The sequence below is a fragment of the Athalia rosae genome, chromosome 5 (genome assembly GCF_917208135.1).
Source record: "Athalia rosae chromosome 5, iyAthRosa1.1, whole genome shotgun sequence".
Taxonomy (NCBI): domain Eukaryota; kingdom Metazoa; phylum Arthropoda; class Insecta; order Hymenoptera; family Athaliidae; genus Athalia; species Athalia rosae.
In genome coordinates this window covers 8,357,924-8,382,375 of record NC_064030.1, presented here as the reverse complement: position 1 = coordinate 8,382,375, position 24,452 = coordinate 8,357,924, and the positions used below count along the sequence as shown (strand labels likewise).

At 39.5% G+C, this 24,452-nt stretch overlaps 1 protein-coding gene and 1 long non-coding RNA gene across 2 annotated transcripts in view; both read left to right on the top strand.

Moving 5' to 3' along the window:
* The window catches only part of LOC105690176, a 69,883-nt gene extending 50,557 nt beyond the window's left edge, over positions 1-19,326 (top strand). Inside the window, exons 2-8 of the mRNA XM_048656094.1 lie at positions 3,695-3,830; positions 7,101-7,296; positions 9,262-9,469; positions 9,934-10,258; positions 11,396-11,662; positions 11,743-14,335; positions 14,652-19,326. Coding sequence (XP_048512051.1) covers positions 3,695-3,830; positions 7,101-7,296; positions 9,262-9,469; positions 9,934-10,258; positions 11,396-11,662; positions 11,743-14,335; positions 14,652-14,888 — 3,962 coding nt within the window. The 3' untranslated portion in view covers positions 14,889-19,326. The remainder of the gene's footprint in view (positions 1-3,694; positions 3,831-7,100; positions 7,297-9,261; positions 9,470-9,933; positions 10,259-11,395; positions 11,663-11,742; positions 14,336-14,651) is intronic.
* A 1,956-nt stretch (positions 19,327-21,282) lies between these two features.
* LOC125501003 lies at positions 21,283-24,373 on the top strand. Its single transcript, XR_007278462.1, has 3 exons — positions 21,283-21,599; positions 22,992-23,173; positions 23,769-24,373. It is a non-coding gene; the product is annotated as an uncharacterized LOC125501003 (long non-coding RNA).
* Positions 24,374-24,452: the final 79 nt, after the last annotated feature.

The following is a 24,452-nucleotide window of genomic DNA, read 5'->3' as shown; positions in this document are numbered from 1 at the left end:
CATACTCGCTTCTCTTGTTCGTCGCATCGCCATATGTGCAGTATATTTCATTAAAGCCCTCTTTTCGAGCTAGCGTTATAATATACGCTTGTTCGCGTATCGTATGTACGCGTATTTCGCAAGGTAGCACTCCACCACCTGCGAGATTATATTATTGCGCATGATAATTTACATCCGTACGATACCCGTATATATCCTAAGCGTATATAAACGAAACTTGTAAATTTGCGCGACGGAAACTTTTTTCCCCATAAAAACGAAATGTAAACGTCGCGTATAAAATGTGGAGCGTTACACGAGCTCGAAAGTTTTTTTGCTCACAGTCACAGTTGAAGTTTTTCACGAAAAAAGTATAACCCGATCGTCTCGTGTACGAACGAAATAAACCTGCGCCTAAAAATTAATCGGAGTGTGATCGAAAAGTATCTTCGTCATTAATTTCATCGAGAATTTATTCAAAAATATAAAATTCGTTGCGAAAGACGTGAACGTGAAGAAGAAGACAAGGAAGAGACAAAAAACGGAGGAAGTGCATCTTCGTGGATCTTTCATAAAACACAGCGACTTTATGAGTGAACTTATAGGCTGAACTTTGTCGAGTCTATTTGCGGAGGGATACATCGGAGCGCGCGTACAACACCTACACCTATACCCGATCCACGTAACTGGTGGTGCCCAACATGCTTCATGCTTCGGCGGAAGTCCCGGTGCAAAGCACCAGACTTCCGGTTGCCCACAGTTATTCGTGGCTTCCAAGGGCCACGTTTGTTTGCGTGTCTCTTGATACGCTGCAGGTGCACGATGTATAGTATACCGCATGCGCGTATAATGAGACAGTCCCGTCTCAAAAGACTCTGATTTTTCGGTAGGAAAAAAAGACAAAGGGAAAATATTTGCGGATCAAAAAACTTCCGAACGAATACGTCCGTGATGATTACGTGTCATGTGGAATTTTGTTCGTACGAAGCACTTTGTGAACCGATGTGAATCTAATCGATTAACGCAAACGACATACGCAATACTTAATTAGTACCTATTTATTATCGTAATGATCTCGGATTTTGGCGCTATACTGGATAGATTCTTTTTTTTTTTTTTTTTATTTTTTTTCATCACGAACCAGTTCGGAAACTTGCGTAATTAAGTTTTGGAAACTGCGATCGTTCGCCGAAGAAGAGGAGAAGAAAAAACTCACGTTTGAAGTTATCGTTGGCGGTACAAAATTGTTTTTCCATGAGAATCCGCAAAATAATGTATATATATTTTTGAAAAGTTTGCCTCGACGCGAAGTCTCGCGAGGCATGTTACCGTACGGTATTAACGATGGAGTAGAAATAGTGACGTAATTCTCGAGCGATCTATAACTACACACCGCCATACTTTTACTTTGAAGATTGCGAACGCGTCGCACTCCCGGGTCTTCGAGCCATTCAACAATATTATAATAAAATAACCGAGCGGCTTTACAACCGTCGATAAATTCACCTATAAAAGGTTATTATACAACGTAACACGACACGTGCGAAATACGCGAAAATAAAAGAACACCGATCCGTTTGACGTGCAGATGGCGAGATGCTGTAACGCGTCTAGTTTTCTTTGATAGAAGATCATTTTCGCGAACTTATCCAACCTCACAGTTTATCGTTATATTTTGTGCTTCATTCTTTTCACCTCGTACAATTTGTAGTTTTGAAATTTTTGGAAAATTTCTTCTACCCTCTTCGCGACTAACGGTCTTTAAAAATGAAGAAGAAGAAAAAAAAAAACAAACCAAATTAAGCAAAATTCCGGCTTTTCTCGAATGGTCTGCTTTTTTTGAAGCTGTAATACTGCTGCGCCATGACCTACATAGGACTGGTCATGTTGCAGCGCCTGCAGTTTCCTGGTAAGCAGAAAAGAGGTGGGTAGGTAGGTAGGTACGGATCCGATGGACATGAACATCCGACATATTCCTCGAAGAGTTCAATTTTTTCCTCGATTCAACGCGTACGAGAGCGTTTCTCAACCGTGTACCGAGTAAAATGTGTGTAAAAAAAATATCACACCTACGCGACACGCCGCCGTACGTGCGGCATTCAAATATTTCCGAGTCCCGTCCGAAGGTCGAGGGTTCGGACCGGACCTGCTCGCGTCAGATCGGAAATGGAGTAAAAAAAAAGGTCTCGGATAAGGTTGGAGAAAAATGATGGTAACAAAAGACGTTGCTTTATAGAATTTGAGACCGAGAAATGAGAATCACTGTTGTAACCAGTTGCAATTCTTCTGCGGTGCTCATGCTCTAATGTACTACGAGTACTTGATTATTACATTCCCGTATCGCGGCCTCTTCTTTTTCTTCTTTTATTCCATTCTTTTATTTATTCCATTTTCATTGCCGGCTCTCTCGCGATTCACGCAAACGCTCGGCAAAAGCGTTTCGTTTCGTCCCTTCGGCTATGAGGAAAATCTACGTACGTACGTTCGTATGCACCACATTACGCAAGGTAAAGGAATAAAGGCCGATAGCGCTCACGAGCGTCATAATTGCACCGAGGAGAACGAGCTTTGAATAGAAAAATCTATTGGATAATTTTCAACGCCCGCCGAAGATTAGATTCCGATCCACACCTTCGCTTCGTTTGACGCGCCGATCCGTTCTCTTTCAAACTCCAAGTCGTTTGCGGCCATTTATGAAATTACGTTGTAATATACGTACCCTGCACCGTCTACTTGGATTATGTGATATTTGTCGGGCGAATCCCGTGGCAAATATAATTTCGCAGTATATTACCGCGATTATAAATATATCTGCGAAGATCTATAAACGGTGTATAACCATTAGCGTAAACCGGTTATGTATTTTATCGATGCAGCAATTAATTATTACATGACGAATGACGCAAAGGATACCGCAAAGTTTAAATAAATTGAACCACCGCGTGGCGGTGTAATGTATTATTCTTCTCACCAGATATTATATTTAGTACTGCGCTTACAGGCGGTACGTGAAAATGGAAAAATGTCTCGTACACCTTAAGACCTATTGAATTTTTTGTATATTTGCAAACAGATAGATACGATATTCGGTCGTGCGATACGAATTGTAACAAGTTCGGATAGCCTCGTATCTCCTGCGTTATACAGACGAGATTTCCAGCGATCAGACGTCACTTTGGAACCAATCGGGATCTGTCTGGTTAGCGGCAGTTTTATTACCGGCGTAAATTTCCTCGGTGACTGTTATCGATGAATTTTTACGCATTGTAAGGGATTACCCGAAACCGCGAAGGCTGCTCTCCAATCGTAATCTTTTTTTTTTTCAGTCGAATTTTTCTCTTTCCTCCACCTCTCTTGTTCTCGAGAAATACAGAGATTGGTTGCGCATCTGTAATATCGGATTTAAATTACGTTTTGATTTTATTTTCCCGTTTCTCTTTATCTCTTCTAATCGTTGTTGAAAAGAAAAAAAATAAATAAAATAAATGTAACATCTGGCATTGACCGATAAGCGATTGGATGAATTCTGGAGTGGCCACGTGACAACTTATTGACGTCATTTTGTAAAACGCGATCACCCGCAGGTGTGCCAGACGTTGTTATTTTTCCTGCTTTTTCTTTCGTAGTTTTTTGAAAGACCATTCGATTCAATTGATACTTCTGCAGCAATAATTTACTGCAATGATGGTTTTTTTTTTCTTTGCTATGATTTCAGTCGTCTACTGCGACTACACCGCTTCGGGAAGATCGCTGCAATTTTTAGAAGAATATATTTCAAAGGAAGTACTTCCGTGTCTCGGTGACACCAGAGCCTCGACGTCCATCTGCAGTCTTCAGTCTTCTTTATTCAGGTAAATTACTCGATGGAAAAAAATCGCTTAACGTTGACCGAACTCTGGTGGTTTTTCACACACCTATTTATACCTATATTATACGTATATCCGGAATCGTATCAGTCGCGGGAGAATTCCTCGAGGGAAATTAAGACCTCGCTATATTCGATGAATATATTCCGTGTGCGGTAAGTATAAAAATAGTTACATCGTGGGCAGAGTACAATTTGTGCAATGTATTTTGAATTCTGTTTTATCGTAGAGCACGTGTCCATCGTCTGGACATTGTCCGATAAAATTGATGCACGTATAAAAATTAATATCGATGCCTAATACACGGTGCAATAAATGAGAAACCCAACGGTCGACTATATTTGCAATCTGTTTCTGCCGTTGTTAACTCGAATCGGAAATTTTTGTTATTTTTCTCCTCTTCGCGGAGCCTTATTGTCGCGCACAGTCATTTTTTAGTCACTTCGGTTTGCTGCATATCGTACATTTTTTTTTTCTTTTTTCTAAATATCTGTTCTCGATATTATACGTTCTCTCTGGTATCGCGTAGGTGTACGTATACCATCGTCGTCGTATCTGAAACGCGCCTGCAATGTGCGATCGTTTACAAAATGCCTATCATTTTACCTCCGTATCGACTTGGACATTTTCGAATAGCGGTAACGAGTTTTATTTTTTTTTTTCCTCATATCCACGATCATTATTTTACGAAACGTGTTCAGTAGGTCGATAACTTGACGCTTTGAGGTTGTTCAAAGAGCGTGGGTACCTAAAAATAAAAATTTTCATGTTCAGAGACTTCCAAATAGAACTCCAACTTCTCTGATATCCAAACCCCTCGGACTTTCGCGGTTGATAAAGTTTCGGAGTGAAAATTTGGAAAAATTTTTATCGCATCGTTTGACATGTAAAATTTTTTTTTTCATCCCCTTCAAATAAATTTAGGTGTCTGTACCGTAGGTTACTGAGAAAATTGGAAAATAAAAAGCTAATACGGATCATCTACTCTGCGACACATCAACGCGACTTTGACGTTCGAGTGCTGCAAAGCAACGCTATACGTACCATGCAAAAAATTAAAATTACCGTCCACCTAATGCAAATACGGTCTTCTTTATTCATCTTCCTTTTTCAAATATTACAAGTATGTTGAAATGACGCTAAGAGACTCTCGGGCGATTATATTTCTTCGACGCGACCAACGTTGTAGATTTTTCTATGAAAATTAAACCCATTTTTATTTTAACGTACGTGATTTTCAACGTATCGAAAGAAATTCGTGAGACAATATCGTAAGATGAGTATATCGAATGTCAACGCGCTCGGGAACGGTTCGGTTTAATAAAAGTTATTTTCAAATTTTTCATGGCCTTTGACTGACTCAGTGTTTATAGTTGGAGTCTCGTGGAGGCGCCAGGGATATTTTACCGATATCATTATTATTGTTATTGTCGTTATTATTATTTGTTTTATTTTCAAATCTCGCAATTTGATATCGCGATTATATAGGAATGAAATATGTTCTTATTTTTTCAAAATTGAGACCGGTAACACCGTGGAAATAAATAAATTAACAAATCGTTTACACGTGCTACACGTATAGCAGCGCCAGACAAAGCATTGGAATTGAAAATCTCATCGCAAATTTATTTGGGTATTTATTACCGTAGACTTTGTATATACCTATGTATATGTGTTATTCAGCTCTCTTTCTTTCTCTTCCTCTCTCTACAATTTTATCGCGGAAAAATCAGTCGTTACGCGTTTTATGTGTTCATCATGCGAACTGTCACTCTCCAAACCCACACGTATCTCTTAGAAAAATGGCACTACGGTTTTTTACTATTCCCTGTATACATACAGTGTGTCTGTGCAGTACCTATGCACAAGGAAAATAAAAAATGTGCACAGAGATAAAAAGCGCAATATTAGCCAGCGTACCTTTTTCATTAATTCTTGGGACGCGGTGACGGCCAGATGCTAGCTTTTTCATTAACATACATATGTGTACATACGTGTGTACGGAGAGCGTATATATAAAACAACATCCGACCGATTAACTTTTGCCACATTTTTCTCCAGAGATATTAAACGCCATTTCTTTTGTCACGATCCATGTCCTACTTTTCATCCGGCGATGTGCAAATAATACATTACTCCTACCATGTACTAGACGTATGTATGTACACATTGACCGAGTTTTAGGGGTGAAAAACAAGCGATTGCGAAATAACGTCACCGATCGAGTGAACGCGTGCAATAGTGGACCTTCGATTCGCTAGAGAATATAAAAATATCGGCGTACGACGAATAGAAATATTGGGAAAATTTCGAATCTCGAAAAAATTGCGATATGATATAATTGAACGGCGTTGCCGATTTTTCCGGCATCCCCGATCGTAATTATCATTCGTGTCGTACCCCGAAATTCGTCTGTCTTAAAAACTACGCCTTCCGCGTGCCATGGTTACATTATATGTATATTACGAATATATTAAACGATCGTAGATAAGATCGCGCGATTCGCTCCCCTGCGTGCCGAACGACCTATTTCGAGGCCACAGTGCCTTCTTCTGTTAGCGTTCGAGGAATATATAGGGCTCGTATACGTCCTACCTTGTAGTAGGATCAGAGTCGGTGTTCGTTTCGGTTTATGGCGTCGGGGGGTGGCTCCGCACTCTCCCGGAGATCAATATATCCCTCAACTTCTCTACCACCGCGTGGCGCAACCTTGCCACGCTGCCAGACAAAGAAAGCTCGGCTGCGGCTTCGAATCGTGTCTGCTGCGAGTAAATATAAACTTGTCGGAAAACCCGCTGGGAACACCCTTGTACGCCATATGTACTAAAATTAAATAATTACACATTATATATACCTATACACGTACGCCCGTACAACGCTTTATACGGAACAACAACAACATCCAGGTTATTCGAACCTTCCGATTTTTTTAACCCCTTTAAAATTCATACATTTTTCCTATCCTCGTTGTTATTTTCGGATTTCAAACTTTTCCGACCACATTTCGCTAGTTGTTCGTTAGAACAATCTCAGATTAAATTTTGTCAATCTCCCATTTTTCGCTCAACAGTTTCATACGTTCGGCAATTTTTTTTTTTACAGCTGGGCTACATTATTCTCGCACAAAAATGACTTTCAAACGATCACACAACGAACAGTTCGTTCGTTGTATATTTAGTATTATTATTATTTCTTTTTTCTTTTCGAATTTATCTGTTTATTTAATTTAATTTAATTCGAATGTATGGTTTGCAGACACGAAGCTCGAGATATAGTGAGGCATGCAGTCGGTGCGAGTGAACAGGACGCTGTCCTTTTTACGGGTCACGGAACCGCCGGCGCCCTGCGTACCCTTCTCCGTCATCTGGACCTCAACAAACCAACCGTTGTTTTCGTGGGTCCTTTCGAGCATCACGCGAACCTACGTCCTTGGAGGGAACACGGTGTTAAGGTATACTCGTAGTAAAAAGTTCTCTTATATCCCATTCGAAAGAAGTGAATGGAAAACTTTCGCGCTTTGTATCGTCCTTTGATGTCGTCGAATATTCGTTACGAATGATTTTCGAAACTTTCTCATCGCATTCGTTATTCTTATTCATTCACTGTGTATCGCGAGGATATGAAACGCTCGCTTGATTGGGGAAAGATTGAAGACTGTGAAACTTGATCCTTTCAGTAGCCTTCGGTCATCAGACATGCATGCAGGTACACACCTATAGGAATTCTTAATGAAAAGAATTCGACATCAAAGGTCGCTAGTTGAGGTCGCAGAGGTGGTTCAACTTTGACTTTTAATGCTCGGAAAATAATCCCCTTGATGAGTTTTCTCAGTTTTCTTTTTTTTTTCTTTCTTCTATTTTCATTTCAAATGCAACGCGGCAAGGTGCGCCAAACATTATACATAATCTACTCCGGGGTGTTTTATTGTAAGTAGTGTTCAGGCGCGTGGAAACGATGCAAATTGAAATGATCTTTTTCCTTTTTTTTTTTGTTTTTTTTTTCCTACTGAACTTCAAACTGTTCATCGTACTCCGAATGCATGTTGCGCAAGCTGGAAGATTGATGTGTTCGATCAGCCCGGTTGCATGTACACATATGTATAAATGATGAAGCGTTGCGAGCGACACATTCGCATATGAAAGCACCGCTATAATTGCATTACTATATCGCATCGACAGTCAATCCGATGGATATCGATTCGCCTATTGGTTTCAACTCCTGATCACCCGTAAGACAGCTGATTTTATCTAGTTTTACGTCTCTACGATCTACAGATCTAATTTATCCCTTCGACGTTTGAGTAGATTTTTTTTTTCTTTACTTCGAATAAATCGAGCCTCTTTTCGAGGGGATCAAAAGAAATATATTCAATTTTTATTTTTGCAACCACCACGTAATTGTTCATTTGATGTAGACGAAATATCGTCACTTTACCAAGTATTGATAACAGCGCTGTTATAGCGCCCTGCTACTGCTATTGGTATTTATACGATAACCGTTAATAACACTCGGTTATAAAACTTCAATCGTTGAACAAACTGCAAGCTCAACGTTGCTCTAGTTTCTGCAAGTATCAAGAACGACAAGTGTACATCGTTGTGCGAAACGTCGACTAGATTTTCATCATGTTCAAGTTTTATGAAATATAATTGTCCTCTTGTTTTTTTTGTCGTCATTGTTCCGTCGTTCGGTTAATCGGCACGTTGAACCAATAATTGCCATTTCACTGTCAAGATATTCTCATCGCTGATCCGATCGTCGGAAAACATAAATAAACGACGTTGGGAAAGTTTTCGTCATTTTCTTCGTAACGTTTCTACGATATCACTCGTGTGTTCGTCATCTCGTTTCGCGGCGAATAGACGCAACGAATAATTTCTGTTCTATTCTTTTTCTCCAATTAATTTATTCAACTCTACACCTTCTTCATTTGAAATTCAAATTTTCATCGCGACATTTAGATGGCTCGACAATACGATCGTTCAACCAACAATAACTATATCGTATATGTGCATTTTATATCGACCTTACCGAACCACCCGCGCATAGCCTTATTCCAATTCTTTATGGAAATCGTGTTTACAATTACAATGCGTCAGTCGCCAGTTTTGCACATCCGTGCGACGATGACGCGCTTTTATCATCGGAAGAATATAATTTATTTAATTTGATTTCTTTTTTTTTCTTTTCTACCATTCTCATTCGGTTCAGATCTTACACCCGTACTTTATACCTGTATAGATATAGATCTATATACAAACAGACGTTGACCGTGGCGATGATGAATTAAGACTGCGCGCGGTAAAGTAACCGCTTATACTCGTATATATACTTTTACGATTTACTGCTCAACGACGTTAACGCATTTTCATCAAGTATCCAATTCCGGAGAGTGAGCGATGATGTTTCCTTGCAGATAACGCGAATCGCTGAGACCAAGGAAGGTTTCCTAGATCTGAATGACCTGGACCGTCAATTGGCCAAGGAACGCGTCACCGGTGCTCAGTTGGTGGGATGTTTCAGCGCCGCAAGTTGCATCACCGGTGTACTCGCCGATGACGTTGCCACAACCCTTCTTCTCCATCAGCACGGGGCTCTCAGCATTTGGGATTATACGTCAGCAGGTTGGCTCACTTTCTTTTCGTTCCCCCTTTTTTTTTTTTTTTTTTTCTTTTTTTCTCTTGTCAGCCTACCTACTCGTGAAAAATAAAAGCGGGAGACCCCAAATTGAATGTGTTGAGCGTTGGCGAAAGCACACTTTACGGCCCATACGCTGATCACTCGGAGCTTAAGAAGACATTGAAATCCCACTCGCCGAGAGAAATCTAATCAACTTTTACAACCACTCGGGATTTTGCGTCTCATAAAGCTTATCGTACATTATATATATATATATATGTATAAACCCAATTGCACGGAGTTAATTTCGTTGAGATTTTTCTCCCATGAGTTCTCTCCTATTTGTTGCCTTCCTTTTGTTTATTATTTTCTCACTTGGACCAGAATCGACGATATCTAGATGATCTGAGAAAAGTGTTGCGGAAGAGTTACGTACCTACTATAAATTTATCTTTTATTTGATTCGCAGCTCCGTACGTCCAGATGGATATGAACCCGAATCTTCCGGGAGTCGGTGAAAATGCGGTACACAAAGATGCCATGATATTCGCGGGTCATAAATTTATCGGCGGTGCCCAGACGCCGGGAGTTTTAGTGACGAAGAGAGCTCTTCTCAGGGTCGAGGAGACTCCCGAGGATATTAGGGACTCCCATCGCTACCTGCAAGACCCAGAACTCCGCGAGGAAAGCGGTACCGCCGCGGTTGTCGAAAGCATCAGATGCGGACTCGCCGTACAACTCAAAGAAAATATCACACCGCAAGCGATCATGGCTCGACAAGATAAAATCACAAAGTGAGTTTTTTATTTTAACCTTGATTGTGTTTTTATTGCCGTTCAGTTATTCCGCGTGACTTGCGATTCGGAGAAATTGCTTATTCAGGGAAATAACATCGGCATAGGATTTTCATTCAGATATAGAACACGGTTTTACTACACCGGATTCGTGCTGGGGTGAAATTTACTGTGATGCGAAAAACGAGGTAATGAATAAATTAAGGATCTCAGCGAGTATACGTATGTCGTAGTTTGGTATTAATTCCGATATAGCTTGCGACTCGCGAACTTCAACGTTCGAAAAAAATAAAATAAAATACCTCAGTTGACCGGAATTACAAACTGGTTTCTTGGAGTTTTGGAGCATGGCCAATAATCCGATTTTATATGCTATCAGAAATTTTTTGAAATCGTATCACTCGTACGACATTATTCATTTGTAAATTTCTCGCTTCATTTTACGAACCGGCGATATCATTCGAGTTGGGCGTGATCTGGGGCAGCTGAGACGAACCCGCTTTTTGGCGGCTTCTCGTCTCGTCCGCATGTGTCTTTTACAATTTGCGTCAAATTACAACCGACGAAAGATGACTTCCGATGTTTATGGAGGTTCTTATTTATGTGAACCTGACGCGATTGAAATAGACCCTAGGTACCTATGCTCAGGTATCGTTTTCGGTTACGTTCAGTCAACGACGTTGGGAATAAGATCTAACTTGACACAAAAAAGGTACAAAGACTTCTTCTTCTGTACTCTCGAACAGAGGCGACCATAATTCGTAGAAATCCGTAAATAAAAATTGCCCGTCTGCCAAAAATGAAATCCTCCGTCGACGGCTGTCAGAATGGTTTTTTACCTGGCCAAACCCGTCGCCTCGCTCAAAATCAGAGCGAACTCTTTTTATATACCGTACACGAATGGCGATGACAAAAATACACAGGACACGCGGCGCCCTCGGATGTGGGCGGTTTTAAATAAAGAATTCCGTATGGATCGCTTTTTGGAATGTTCCAAGAATTTGTTGCAGTGTTTGGTGAATATTGTACAGTTGCTCGACGGATTCGCGGTTCATCGTGACATTCTGTAGCAAATTTTGCTCTACGGTTTCAGCGACCGTGACTAAACGGGAAAAAATCCTTCCCAATGTGTTTCAGACAAGTCCTGGCTCACGTGCGCACGATTCCAGAACTTATACTGCTCGGCAGCAGTTCGCACAACGTGAAGCGACTGTCGTTATTTTCCTTCATGGTTCGTCATCCTCGGGGCACCTTCCTTCACCACAATTTCGTCTGCGCGGTTCTCAACGACGTGTTCGGAGTTCAGGCCAGAGGTGGATGCGCGTGTACGGGAAGATACGCTCACGAACTTATGGGAATCGATGAAAAACTAGCCAAAGATTACGAGGCCGTACTTCAACAGAAGTAAGTAATTTCGTCCGCAAGTTACGTGCGTGATCGAATTTTGCTTCGTTCATTCTGACCGTTGGTTTATTTCGTTTCAGCGGCTGCAACGAGGAAACTAGCATGGAGATGTTGCGACCCGGATTCGCCCGGCTTTCATTTCCCTTCTTCATGTCGGAAACCGAAGTAGCCTTCGTCCTCGAGGCTTTAAAGATGGTGGCGACCGAAGGTTGGAAACTGCTGCCGCAGTACGTCCTGAACCCGGATACGGGAGAATGGCGTCATCACACAAACAGCGTATTCAAGGATCGAAAGTGGTTGGGTTCCATCAGATACACCGATGGAAAGATGATCACATCGGAACGACGGGTTTCGGGTCCCGGAGTATTCCCGCAGAGTTACAGCGATTGCCTGCAGACCGCTAGAAATATATTCAACAGGGCCCGAAAAATGGCCCAGCGATATCCCCTGCAGATCGATCAGAGCGTCGTGTTTACCGAGCAAACTAAGACCCTCCGGTGGTTCATATTACCCAACGAAGCGCAGGACCTTCTCCTAGGAAATTCGCAAAACGTCAAACAGGATGTGCCCTTCAACCCGGTGACCTATAGGTTGAGATACAGCGCCTTCGATATCCCTAGCAATACTCTACTAATGGCGAACGGAATACGCAGATTGAACAGCGACATTCCGCGTACGGGAAACCCTCCGATAACTCCCAACTCTCCGAGGCATCACAGCTTGCCGGTTCTGACCAGAACAGTACCTCCGATTGTCGACCCGAAGAAATATTCCTTCGGTCAAACGATGCCCGCGCACTTGAGGTGCACGGTTTCTCCTCCGCTTATGGCCCAGCTATCCCTTCCAGAATATGCGACGACGCCGTACGGCGCGGGTCAAAAGTCACCGTCTACTTGCCCCAGTTCCCCGATGCCCGTGAGGTTCGCCGTTGGAGAGGCGGTGACCCCGGCTATTCTCGGGACTCCTGTCGTCGCCCAACTGATCGCCGGAGATCAGAGTACCACGGGTAGAGCGCGTTGCAATTCTTTAGGAAGTTCCGGAACGTCGCCGCCGATACTCAGCCCGCAAACAATGGCTAGCTTGGGAATAAACACCGCGAGACACAGGCACTGCAGCTGCAGCAGTCAGACTGATTTGAACTCTTTGGAATACGAGAATGGCAGTCCAACTCATTCTTTGAACCACGTCAATTCTTTGAGCAATTCCGATATGAGGGTCGGACGTTCTTCGCCGGTATCAAATCTCTCGCAGAGTTCGGAAGATCTTCATAATTACCTCAAGGAAGTTACGAAAGAATTAGCGACTGAAATAAAATCCGAAATACGCGAGGTCATTTCCCAGGTAGACGACGTACTTTCGGAAACGAACACCACCGAAAATACGCCGCAACATCATTCGAGGACGCATAGTTTGAACCACTGCGAAGATAAACACGACTCATTTTCGGCTAGTGATATCGCCGAGTACCTGATGGAGTTCTCGAAGGAGATGGCCAGCGAAGTGAAATCGGAAATCAGATGCATGGTGAACGCGGTCGACGGTCTCCATAGATTTTCACCCGATACTTCGTCCTCCGACAAGTCTTCCAACGGATGTGGATCCCCGGAAAGAATTTTCCCGAAGGCTGGCGCGGTCGGCAAACTCAGCGAACTCTCGCAGGAGAGTAAAATGTCGAGTGAGTGTTCGTCGGACGAGACGGTGATATACGTTATAAAGCAGGAGGGAGAGCGTAAAACCGACGACGAAGATCACAGCGGTGCTGAAATTGACATAAAAACATTGCCCAAGATATACTCGACGATAAATTCGGTGAGTTCCCAGGACAGCGGCATCAACTTGTCTTTTCACGAGAACGACAAGTCCGCCGATTCCGATCTGAGAAGGAGTAGTAGTGCAGAATCCAATTCCAACGGATGTAGGAGGCTCAGAATGAACGGCAAATCAGCGAAGCAAAAGCGCGTCAACGACCTGTCGGAAGACGAGGAAATCGCGTCCGAATCATCGGGGCTGGAAGAAGCGGAAAGACTCATTCCTCTTGAGAAAGCTTCGGAAGATGGCTCACCTCAGTGGCTCTGCCCACCAAAGAACATCTGGAAACCGTCCGTCGAAGCGATGCAAGAATTCGACATGATCAGAGACGGAGACAAGGTCATGGTATGCCTCTCGGGGGGCAAAGATTCCCTTTCATTATTGCACACCTTGCACCAGTACCAATTTTACGTCAGATCGAAGGGTGTGAACTTCGAAATCGGAGCTGCTACCGTGGACAGTAAAACTTACGACCCTCTTCAGCTGATGACGTATCTGAAGGCTTTGGAAGTGCCATATTTTTACGAGGAACAATCTTCGGTTGAAGATGAAATTGGAAGGTCGGCGTGCAACTTTTGCAGTCGGACTAAGAGGAATAGATTGTACACCGTGGCTAAGGAACATTCTTACAATGTACTCGCCCTTGGACAACACTTGGATGATCTGACGGAAGGATTTCTGATGTCAGTATTTCACAACGGAAAACTTAGGACAATGAAAGCGCACTATTACATACGGGAACGCGACCTCAGAGTGATACGCCCGTTTGTATACGTCCGGGAAAAAGCTCTCCGACAATTCGCCGAGTGCAAGAAACTCCCGGTGGTCCAGGAAACGTGTCCGACATGCGAAGACACTCCAAAGGTGAGTCGTCTTATATTACCAACTTTCTAAAATCCTTTCACTCGTTTGCCAAACTCTTGCGGCATTTTTTTTTCATCACGCGCTTATGTACTGTATGTGATTTGCAACCAAGGAGTCCTCCTGGAGGAAAGGAACATTTTATAGATCATGTCGTTACACGACGATATAGGGTAAAAGTAAATCGTAAAATAGTTTGAAACAGCCGAAGCAAATGCGGCTTTCCATTGTGTCACGTTTTATGATGTCATCTGAATGGTTTCCAAGTAATAGGGTCGACTCGCTTATTCATCCAGCCCTTGTTATTTTTCTTTTGCAGAAACTGGAGCGTAACAAGTTGTTAATAGCTCAACAGGAGCAAGTTTATCCTCGTTTGTACTGGTCTTTAAGATCAGCTTTACAACCGCTTATCGTGGCAAAAGGTTTTACCGAAGAAACAAATCAACAAAAAAGGTTGCACCGACGTCCGAGAACGAACTCCTTCACAGCATCAGCGAGCAACAGCGCGTCTCAGCCGTTGAATGACAGCGAAACAGAAGAGGAGCCGGTTGTATAGAAATCGGCAGAAGGTGGGACAAGAAACTTGATCTCAGTTTCTTACATGGAATCTGTTGTAATACCTACTATGACGTGGTAAGTTCAAGAAACATCTTGATTCAATTAAATCGCCGCAATAAACATCGAGCAGAAAGCATACGTCTTTGCGGATGGCGACGTAATTTCCACTTGGAAACCTCATTATTTACTCTCGTGAGACGACAAGATTATTTCGAGGAAGGGGACAAATAAATAATCCTTTGGTCGATTCGTGAAATCGTTATCAACTGGTTCGCTCGGAGCTAATGAACGAATGTGTTCATTCGGCAGCAACCCGTTTCATCATCCCCGAATGATATCCTTGCTATAGAATTCTGACATGATTACCAATTGGATCAATAATTGGTATTCAATTTGTAAAATTATTGAGCGGTTTCGCGCTGATCATCGACATAAAAATAATAGTTGTCATAATCGTAACGATTACGATATAATAGTTAAAACATTATAACACAAGTCACAACAATAGTAATAATGAATATCTCACGAACATACATAATATCACGATAGAAAGGGCCGGCAGATTCGTACGAGGGATTTACTCGATCGACGTAATTTAATGTATGTACAATTGATTTTCTGAATTCGGGGAAATGCCTGATTCGAAATTTGGGACGAAAATTTTAACCGAGTGAAATGAATCGTAGATCCGGCTAAAGTTTACTAATTATTATAATTGACTTACAGTGTAAGTCTTATATAAATCCGACAGTAATTAAACGTTTTCATTAATTATTGTATGATAATGACGTGTCTAAGGGAATAATAAGAATACTATTATTATGGAGACATAAATCATGTTTAAATGATGAGCTCTATTTACCTATATTGGTATTCGCGTTGATATTGGAATTTTTTTTTTAAAACAATCACGCGTGAAATGACTATATGAACACATGTGTTTTCAAAATATAATGACTCGTGAAGAAAAAAAAAAAGATAGAAGCAGTCCTTATAATGTAATATGATGTCGCGTGATCGATGAATTTTTAAAAGGCTAATATATTACAGTATATTGGAGATTGACGACTGTAAATAGAGATATACTGATAATAAATTTGTAACAAAGTTCGACATGCCTCGTCAGGGGTACGTGATAGTTTTACTTTTTGTAGCTATGTAATATTTAAATATTCAACGTTCGCGATGTGAGCAATATACCATCGAAAATAAAATTGACAATGAATGAATTGAAAAATTTTTAATACTGAAAGAAACAAAGATTTGAAAAAAAATGAACAATATATCCTTCGTAGCGCGTGACAACCAACGCTTGTTTCGATTTTCACAAGTATGTAAAACTATCTATGTCCTTTTTTTGTTTAATTGTGATTTTTTTTTCTCTTTTATCAAATTACGATTTGTATTATTTGCGTATATCGTGATATGTACATGTGCTTTTTTACGCGTACTATTTCAAAATTAGAGCACATAATTTCTAATTTGTTGTGTCTTTACAAATTTTTTTGAAGAGGCCGACAATATTGTCTTTTGAAATTTAAATGATTGAAAATTGTATACAACTATACATATAAACCTACATATTAAGGTAGCATGTGTAAGTGCGTTTTATACTTCATAAATTATTGTATTGATCAATGAGTTACGTTAATAAATTTTTCAAAAAAAAGAAAGAAAAAAGAAAAAAATATTCTTACTGAAAAACTGACTTACGTCGGAAGAAAATTGAAAGAAAAAAATGAGCAAATGAAATCGTGTTGATAATATATTGAAAATTACGAGGGCATCGTGCTTATTCGTTGAATTATATAAGCCTCCGTCCCGGGACCTTCGAAAACTTGAATATCACAAAATTGAATGGAAGAAATAAGTTATTTAAATAAAAATTGAAAAATTCTGCTGGCAGGTTACGAACTACTGTTTTTTTTACCATCGTAAAGTAGAAATTAAACAATAAAGCGGCTGGACCAATTCGATGCGATAAAAGATATTCCAATATTTGAACGATAAAAGTATATAATTATACGAAATGATTGACTTCGCAGATGGTTTGAGAAAACTTGCAATGGATTTTTCAACAAAGAGCTATCATGCAGATACATGAAGCGTTTGGCTTAATATTATACGATACGAATCTAATATTATAATTAGTCGTATAACTACTATAGATAGATACATACATAGATAGCAATAGAAAAGAAAATTTACAATATACCATTAACGTGCGAGTGTGATTTTCGACTTTAAAAATTGAAAAAGTGAAATAAATCGGATGGCTCTGAAAACTACGTTGCTTTTTCATTAATCAAAATTCATAGATATTGTGTTATTGTGTATGGCGTTATTATTAATGATATATATTATTATTACTATACATAATTAGTGTTCATTAATAATAAATAACGGTTAAACTTATTAGGGTGATTATTTATTGTGGATTGTTTTGTATACGTCATCATACCTGTAGCAGTTTGCGGTCTTTGGCCGCTTGAGGAAGAGATATGAAATATTTTTTGCGGTCGAGAAATATTATCTTTCTTCCGAACGGCCTATAGGGTGAAAAACCTATCGACGAACCCTCCCACAGACAAATACGAACTGTACTCTTAAACTTCTAGACGAATAACGACTATTTTGAGCATCTAACCATATTATCAGATACATTATTTTTTGTTCACGAATTTAGGACCGCGACAAATAAGTAGACGTACAAAAGTGTATAGATTTTTACGAAGTTATTTAAACATAAGATATATATGTATGCATATATATGTATATTAAATACTATATTACAGATATATATTAATAAATATATATAAATAAATGAAGAAATTATTTATTTGAGCAACTCTAAATTCGTGAATGAAATTTTCATCGCAAAACTAGTTACCTGTACACCTACCTTTGCATATTATATAAACATACCGTTATATATATCCCCACATACCTGTGTAACTCTTAGCATCGACTAACTTGAGTAGAGTAGTTACGCAATGTTCTTAGAACGCGTTGTTTTAATATAAATATACTTGTCTACCCTTTGAACTAATTAGCATTAGATAGACCTTATCCAATGTAGATTATTACATAATTGATATGTCTCATTGATAATTGTTATCATACCCTATGAATCACGGGGGTATAATATATGCTACACATAACTTTACAGTTCGCAAACCTCTTATATAAACTTTTCAAAATAGTATTTTCCATTTACGAAAATTACCCGAGGCTGACTCCATATCAGAGATTTTTCACATGATGGAAACACGAAAATGTAAAATGAATTCAATTAGATACGAAAAAAAGGTCACAATAGACTAATACTGGGCCTATTTTATTCTTTGCATAATGACACGTAAAGGATGTGGAGCCAGCCGTCGCACTGTGACAGTCATTATACTGTGGTAATTATAATTGGTTCACTGAGTTTAAGGGACAGCCATAATATTGATAGAAGCAAAAATAATATCCATATATATATATAGGACAAATCGTAATTTTAAATGCAACGGGAAATCAAAAAATTGTTATTATACACACCCCAAACTGCATCGTTTAATGTTATACGTGAAAAGCCATACGCCAGGTAAACGCACCGTTCTTAAGAATTCTTATTTCTTATTGTTTTCTTTTATTTTCTTTTTTATTCAAATACTAAATACAGACCGAAATTAGCGCGATTGCGATTAGCCGTTGTTTAATTTCGTTGAAATATTGTGGAAAATCTTATATCACGTTTGAATTATTGAAGTATTTTTCTAGAACGCTAAATGGCAATGCATTAATTGCGTCGTTAACATCGATGAACATGATGTAAAAGATTTAAAAATAAAACGATAAAACTTTGAAATCAAAAAACAACATAAAAACACCACATGTATATTTGTAAGGGTATATTTATCGTTAAGATTAACGCACGAAGAGCATGTATGGAAAAAAAAAAAAAAATTATCACTCATCATTGATTGTTTTTAAAGTTATATCGTTAGGATTTGTTTTTTACATTTTGAATAAAATTGCAAGCGCGCGGGTAGTCTCTCTAATCTTTGATGAAAACGCACGACGAATGATAATTATTTTTATGTATTAATATATCATTACAACAGCTTCTGCAGTCATTATAAATAGGTAATACGAAAGTTGTTCGGAAATGAATTTATATTAGATCATTACCTACTTCTAATATGGATGAGCATTGATTGCAATTGTTTGAGAGACGGTTACGTTTTCTATTAATCTTTTTAAGTGTCGAATGAAATCTATCATAAAGGAAAAAAAAAAAACGAAAAAACGAAAAAAAAACAAAACAGATATTATCTACAAATCATGATAGATATTATATTTTCAGAGAATTAAAATACGAAGTATATTGTTATTGTAAAGATATGTAAGTTTATTTATCGCTAATAAAAACGACTGTATAAAATTACAAATCATTCAATATATGTTTCAACTTATTTCCTTTCAATTATAGAACGATTATGTTTTTCCGTACGGATGTACGATCATCAAACAACACAGCATCAAATAAATAAAACAGCAGCGATGACACGAAGCCTTGTCAAAAAAAACTTTCTGCTTGATATCAGATGAAAAATTTATTGGTATTTACGAGTCTGATGAACTGAAAAGTAAAATTTGAGAAAAATCAAGCAGGCTACATCCACTGCGAAAAATCATGGATGCCGAAGATCTATCAGACCCCGAATATGATTGGGTGCGACGGACGTGCCTCAATGCGTTCAACGTATTTCTGACAATGTTTCATCGAATCATTCATGATCATTCCATCGCTATGCAACCGCACAATCCACGTGAGTTGCACAATTATGCACCTCCGACAACGCGTAGTATGTTGAGTTGGTATACCTACCTCGTCGAAAGAATGGAAGCGACACTCAGGACTTGTACGCGAAAGTAGTCAAGTTATCAAACATTCGGGACTTTTCGAAGAATGCTCAAAGACAATTCAAATTTGAACCTTCTGTTCTCGGACACGACTGAAGAAAGATCTTTTTTTGTGCTTTCTTCCTTCAGTGCAACGTTCTAAAACGGTTACTTCTGCTCAAATCAAAGTAATGAAATTTGATAAGTTTCAAGATGCTTTCTGTTCTTTCGTTTGAGTTTTTTTTCACTAAACTAGGCCCATTTTATTCACACAATTACGAGTGAATCGACAATTGATGAAATAATCGTATTTCAGAAATGTTCACGGACTCGATGTTATGGGCGACCTTGGATTTGTTGGTGTACTTGATCATGAATCTGTAGTGCGAGTGGATTTCCTGCTGTGGTCGCTGATACTATGATCAAAAATTGAGCAGCACTTTCGTTCTCTAAGCCTGCTTTATTTGCTTATTGTACTAGGAATCAAACCACAGGCAATTTCGACATAACAGACTTGCTATTATTAACTACATATCATTGCATCCGCATGTTGCTTGGATAGAATAGAGACGACAAGTTCGTGATAAATCTCGAAGTTCAAAATACATCTGACACTAATCGTGTCGAGCTAGAAATGAATCCAATCAAAATATCTCAATTTTTTTGAACACCAGTAGCACTCAATAATACCGCGGTTAAGTTTATCCCTGGGTGATAACTTTCTTTTATTCTGCGACAGGCTGAAGATTGGCACTCACGACGAGCAACCCGTCGGAGTATCTGGGTGACTGTGCATTATATTTGTGAACCAAATGGGAATACATATATATTCTATAATGTACCGGCGAATTTTCTGAAATGATAACGAGAATAATTGATTAGAGGATCTGGATAATTTTCATAACGATATACATTCATTGTCAAAGAAAATTTTTCTCTGTGAATAAATGTATAACATCGCTAGCAATATGTTGACATTAGTTTTGTCCCCCTCATTGATCCGAAACCTCAAAAATAGATATAATATCTCCATCATACTTTATGGAAGTGGGAAAGTTGAATGCATGCACACGATGAGGCATCAGGTCTACGAATACCTCCTCAGGTTTCCTGTTCTTCTGATAAAAATTTCCACTTTTGGGCAAACTTTCAATTTCCAGGGCCGGTATTTTAGAGCTCTATCTACATTATCAGTTTTCAATATCACTATAGTCTTTGGTGTTTTTCACCCCAAAAAATGTGCGAAGACTACAGTCTTTGGTGTTTTTCACTTCGAAATCCCAGAGAATCGCCCCAAGAATCAGCAAAGTCTTTGAAAAATGAAGCTCTCCCACCGGCGTTCGGTTTATCGTGAAAAAAGTTCACGGAAAATTGCGAGTATTTTGGAAACAGTCAATTGCGAACGTGCAATTCGGTATTCGATCATTGCAGCGTCTCGTACGTAGATACTCCTTTTCCGAGGTAAGGGCAGTACGGCCACAGCTAGCAGCCGAAGCGACGTCGTCATCGGGAGCTGCTACATCGATGGTAGCGCGTACATCCTTTGAAAAGAGATAGAAGATGCTAGCGAGGAGAGAGACATACACATTTGTATTGGGGTAAGGATTAGCAATGGAATAGTACGCGTTTACTACCGCGCCATATATTTGGGTGACAATGAGTCGAGCGTCCAGTTGTGATTGCGCAGGCACTCGGGAAGTAGTGTTTCGTTTGATCTACATATTTTTAAAAAGTGCTCGACAATCGGTAGCTACCGAGAGACCCGTATCATTGGAGATTTCGTGAATTCCGTAACTCGGAGATTTTTCCACAATCACTGGTGAGCATAATGTTTTTACCGTGACCATCGTACGTCCGGGCTCCCGATCGGTCAGCAATTCGTTTCAAAGAATTTGAGCTGGTGGTAACGCGACGCGAACGTGGAATTTTTATATATTCTAAACAACTATTGAACTCGATGGTGGAATAGATTGCGATCTTTGCGCAAAAACGGAAACTTTGATCATTCACAATTGTATTCCCTGTATGTTTGTTCGAGGGACTATGAGGGTCACGATTTTGCGCTGCAGAAATATCTTTTATCGTTCGAATTCTGAATAACTCTACCTAGTTTGTTACACATTATTATATGTATTCCTATAGTATGATCTTCTGATTTTATGTGTTCTTTTATTCACCAATTAATTTATTCAGTTAGTTATCTATTTATTTATTTATTGAATTATAAATTTATACCTGATGCCTATGTACTCTCAATATAAAGCAATCGTCGCGTCTATGATTGCAGACTGTCTTAGTAATCAATCAATCAATTATTAATCGTAGTGATTTGAACAGTGACTTGATTGATTAGTATTTAGGACCCTGTTTTACTATCCAATCGATTGGAAAAATAAAATAATAACTGGATTAATTAATTCAATTGATGTTTCGGTATGATTTCGATGCTTCTAAATGAATGTGTTCACTCATTCATTCATTCAGTTAGTCATATATCCATTCATTCTTCAAATTCTGAGATCTACCTGATTTGAATATAATCTACCATGTAGAGCAAATCATATTTTGTACTTCTGCAGTTTATGAGTATTTACTTCGATCGCTAAAACTTGTCGGGATATTCTTGATTTGTCACTTTTTAGGTCTATAAATCGGCGATAACTCGACAAATTTTGAATATAGATCAGTTTGACTTGCAAGTTTTGGATTCCTGAGACCAAAGACTATAGTCTTTGTTCATTTATCGGGGTGAAAAACACCAGAGACTATAGCGTTTGCTTATTTTTCGAGCGATTCTTCGCGATTTCGGGGTGTGAAAAATGGACCAAGTAATTCTTTTTCCAAAATGAACATGATATCGCCAATTTATGGATCTGAAAGGTGAAAATCAAGGAGATGTCGATGGGATTCATTGCCAGCTTGATTTGATCGACGGCTTCGTGTTCGTTACGCCTTCCAACGTATTGTAGAAAGCGTCTTGGATTGATTAGAACGAATACATTACCTTTCGCCTCGAAAATACGTCAAGCCTATGGCCTCAGATATCGTACAAGATTCAGGGGAAAAAATCTTCGATCGATTAGTCGTCGTAAAATGACACAAAGATCCGTAAACTGATCAGAGTTCAATTATTCGATTGATGATGATTAATTAGCAAGTGCATTAATTCAGGCACGTGGCGGTATATGTATACTATTCGAACAAATTGCAGCCAATCACGAACATCCGATCGGGGCCATATAATTTGGTACATGGTCAACGGAGTACACAGGTGTTGAAGTTTTTCCGTCTTGGATTCGACGGCAGTTCGGCTTCGGCGATAGGAGCGGCGACATCAGGAGCAACATCAGTAGCAAAGCAGGTTCCTCAAAGCGACGATGGAGAGAGAGAACGGTGAGCAGAACTTCACATAAAATTTAGTCGAATATAGCCTCAATCGTTCCTATATGTATTTTGATCACTCGCTCTCGACTTTTCATACTAAAAACAGTCGTTAGAAATACACTAGCCCAGGTTCTGAACAATCCTTTAAAATTTTGAGAGATGACTTTTCAATTGAATTACGCGTTTCATTCCGTTTTCTAGAATTTGGAGATAATTAATTGATCTATCTAACTAATGCAAATAAGATGTAGCAATTATTCTTAATCAACTTTCCATACAAAATTTTTCTGTTTTCTTGGGCCGTCCATGAAATAGTTTTCAAATCGCTCGAGCGTCTGTTTTCCATTGTAGTTTGATTACGTTATTACTAGCTTCGCTGAAGCACAATATATCTATGGCTGAAGGATGTATTGCAAATGCACTTAATGCAGCTCCAGAATAATTCGTAGGGATGATTTTACAATGATTCACTCAATTTCTTTTCTCAATGAGATACGAAATGATTTATTGATCTTATTTGTGGATACAAAAATAATACAAATACAAGTGATTGTTATATCGTGACTTGAATTGTACATGTGATATTTTTTCTTCTTTCTGGTAGATGACCATTGTGTGATGGAAGCAAATCAGGACATCAACGAGTCTCTCCAAAGATCGACTCTTCTTCATCCTGTTCTAGTGGAGATGGATCTGCAACACACGAGACGTACAACTCCTTTTTTTTTTTGCGGAGGTATGTTTCATTTAATTTATCCTTTTCGAGAGTCCCTAGTATAATCCAACATTTAGAGTCTTGGTACATGAATTGCACCCCCTTAGAAAAGATTTTCAAGATCCTCCTCATAAAATCAGGTCACCCAGCATTACCCAAAAGACTTGGTAAATTCATACACCCCCCCATAATAAAATTCATCAGACACGCCAATAAGGCAAGACAATAATTTATTATCACATAACTTGGTACAATTTATTATAATTCAAATGTCATATACTGATCATAAAATAAGTCATACATTAGGTAAGTTATATAATCAGTTAACTAATTGTTTATTTGTTATTCATGTTACAGGTCGCATATCCTCCAACTTATGACCCCCTGGACTTCCCCTGTTCATCAGGGGGAGTTCAGGGACCCGTCCCCTGGGACTGCGCGGCCTCCCACCGCCCCCGGGGTCCCAGGGGACCCAGTCCCTGAGGACATGTCCTCGGGGATGCGGTATCCCCGCTGGAGGGGATACCATATCCCGAGGGACATGTCCTCAGGAACTGGTCTTCGGGGACGCAA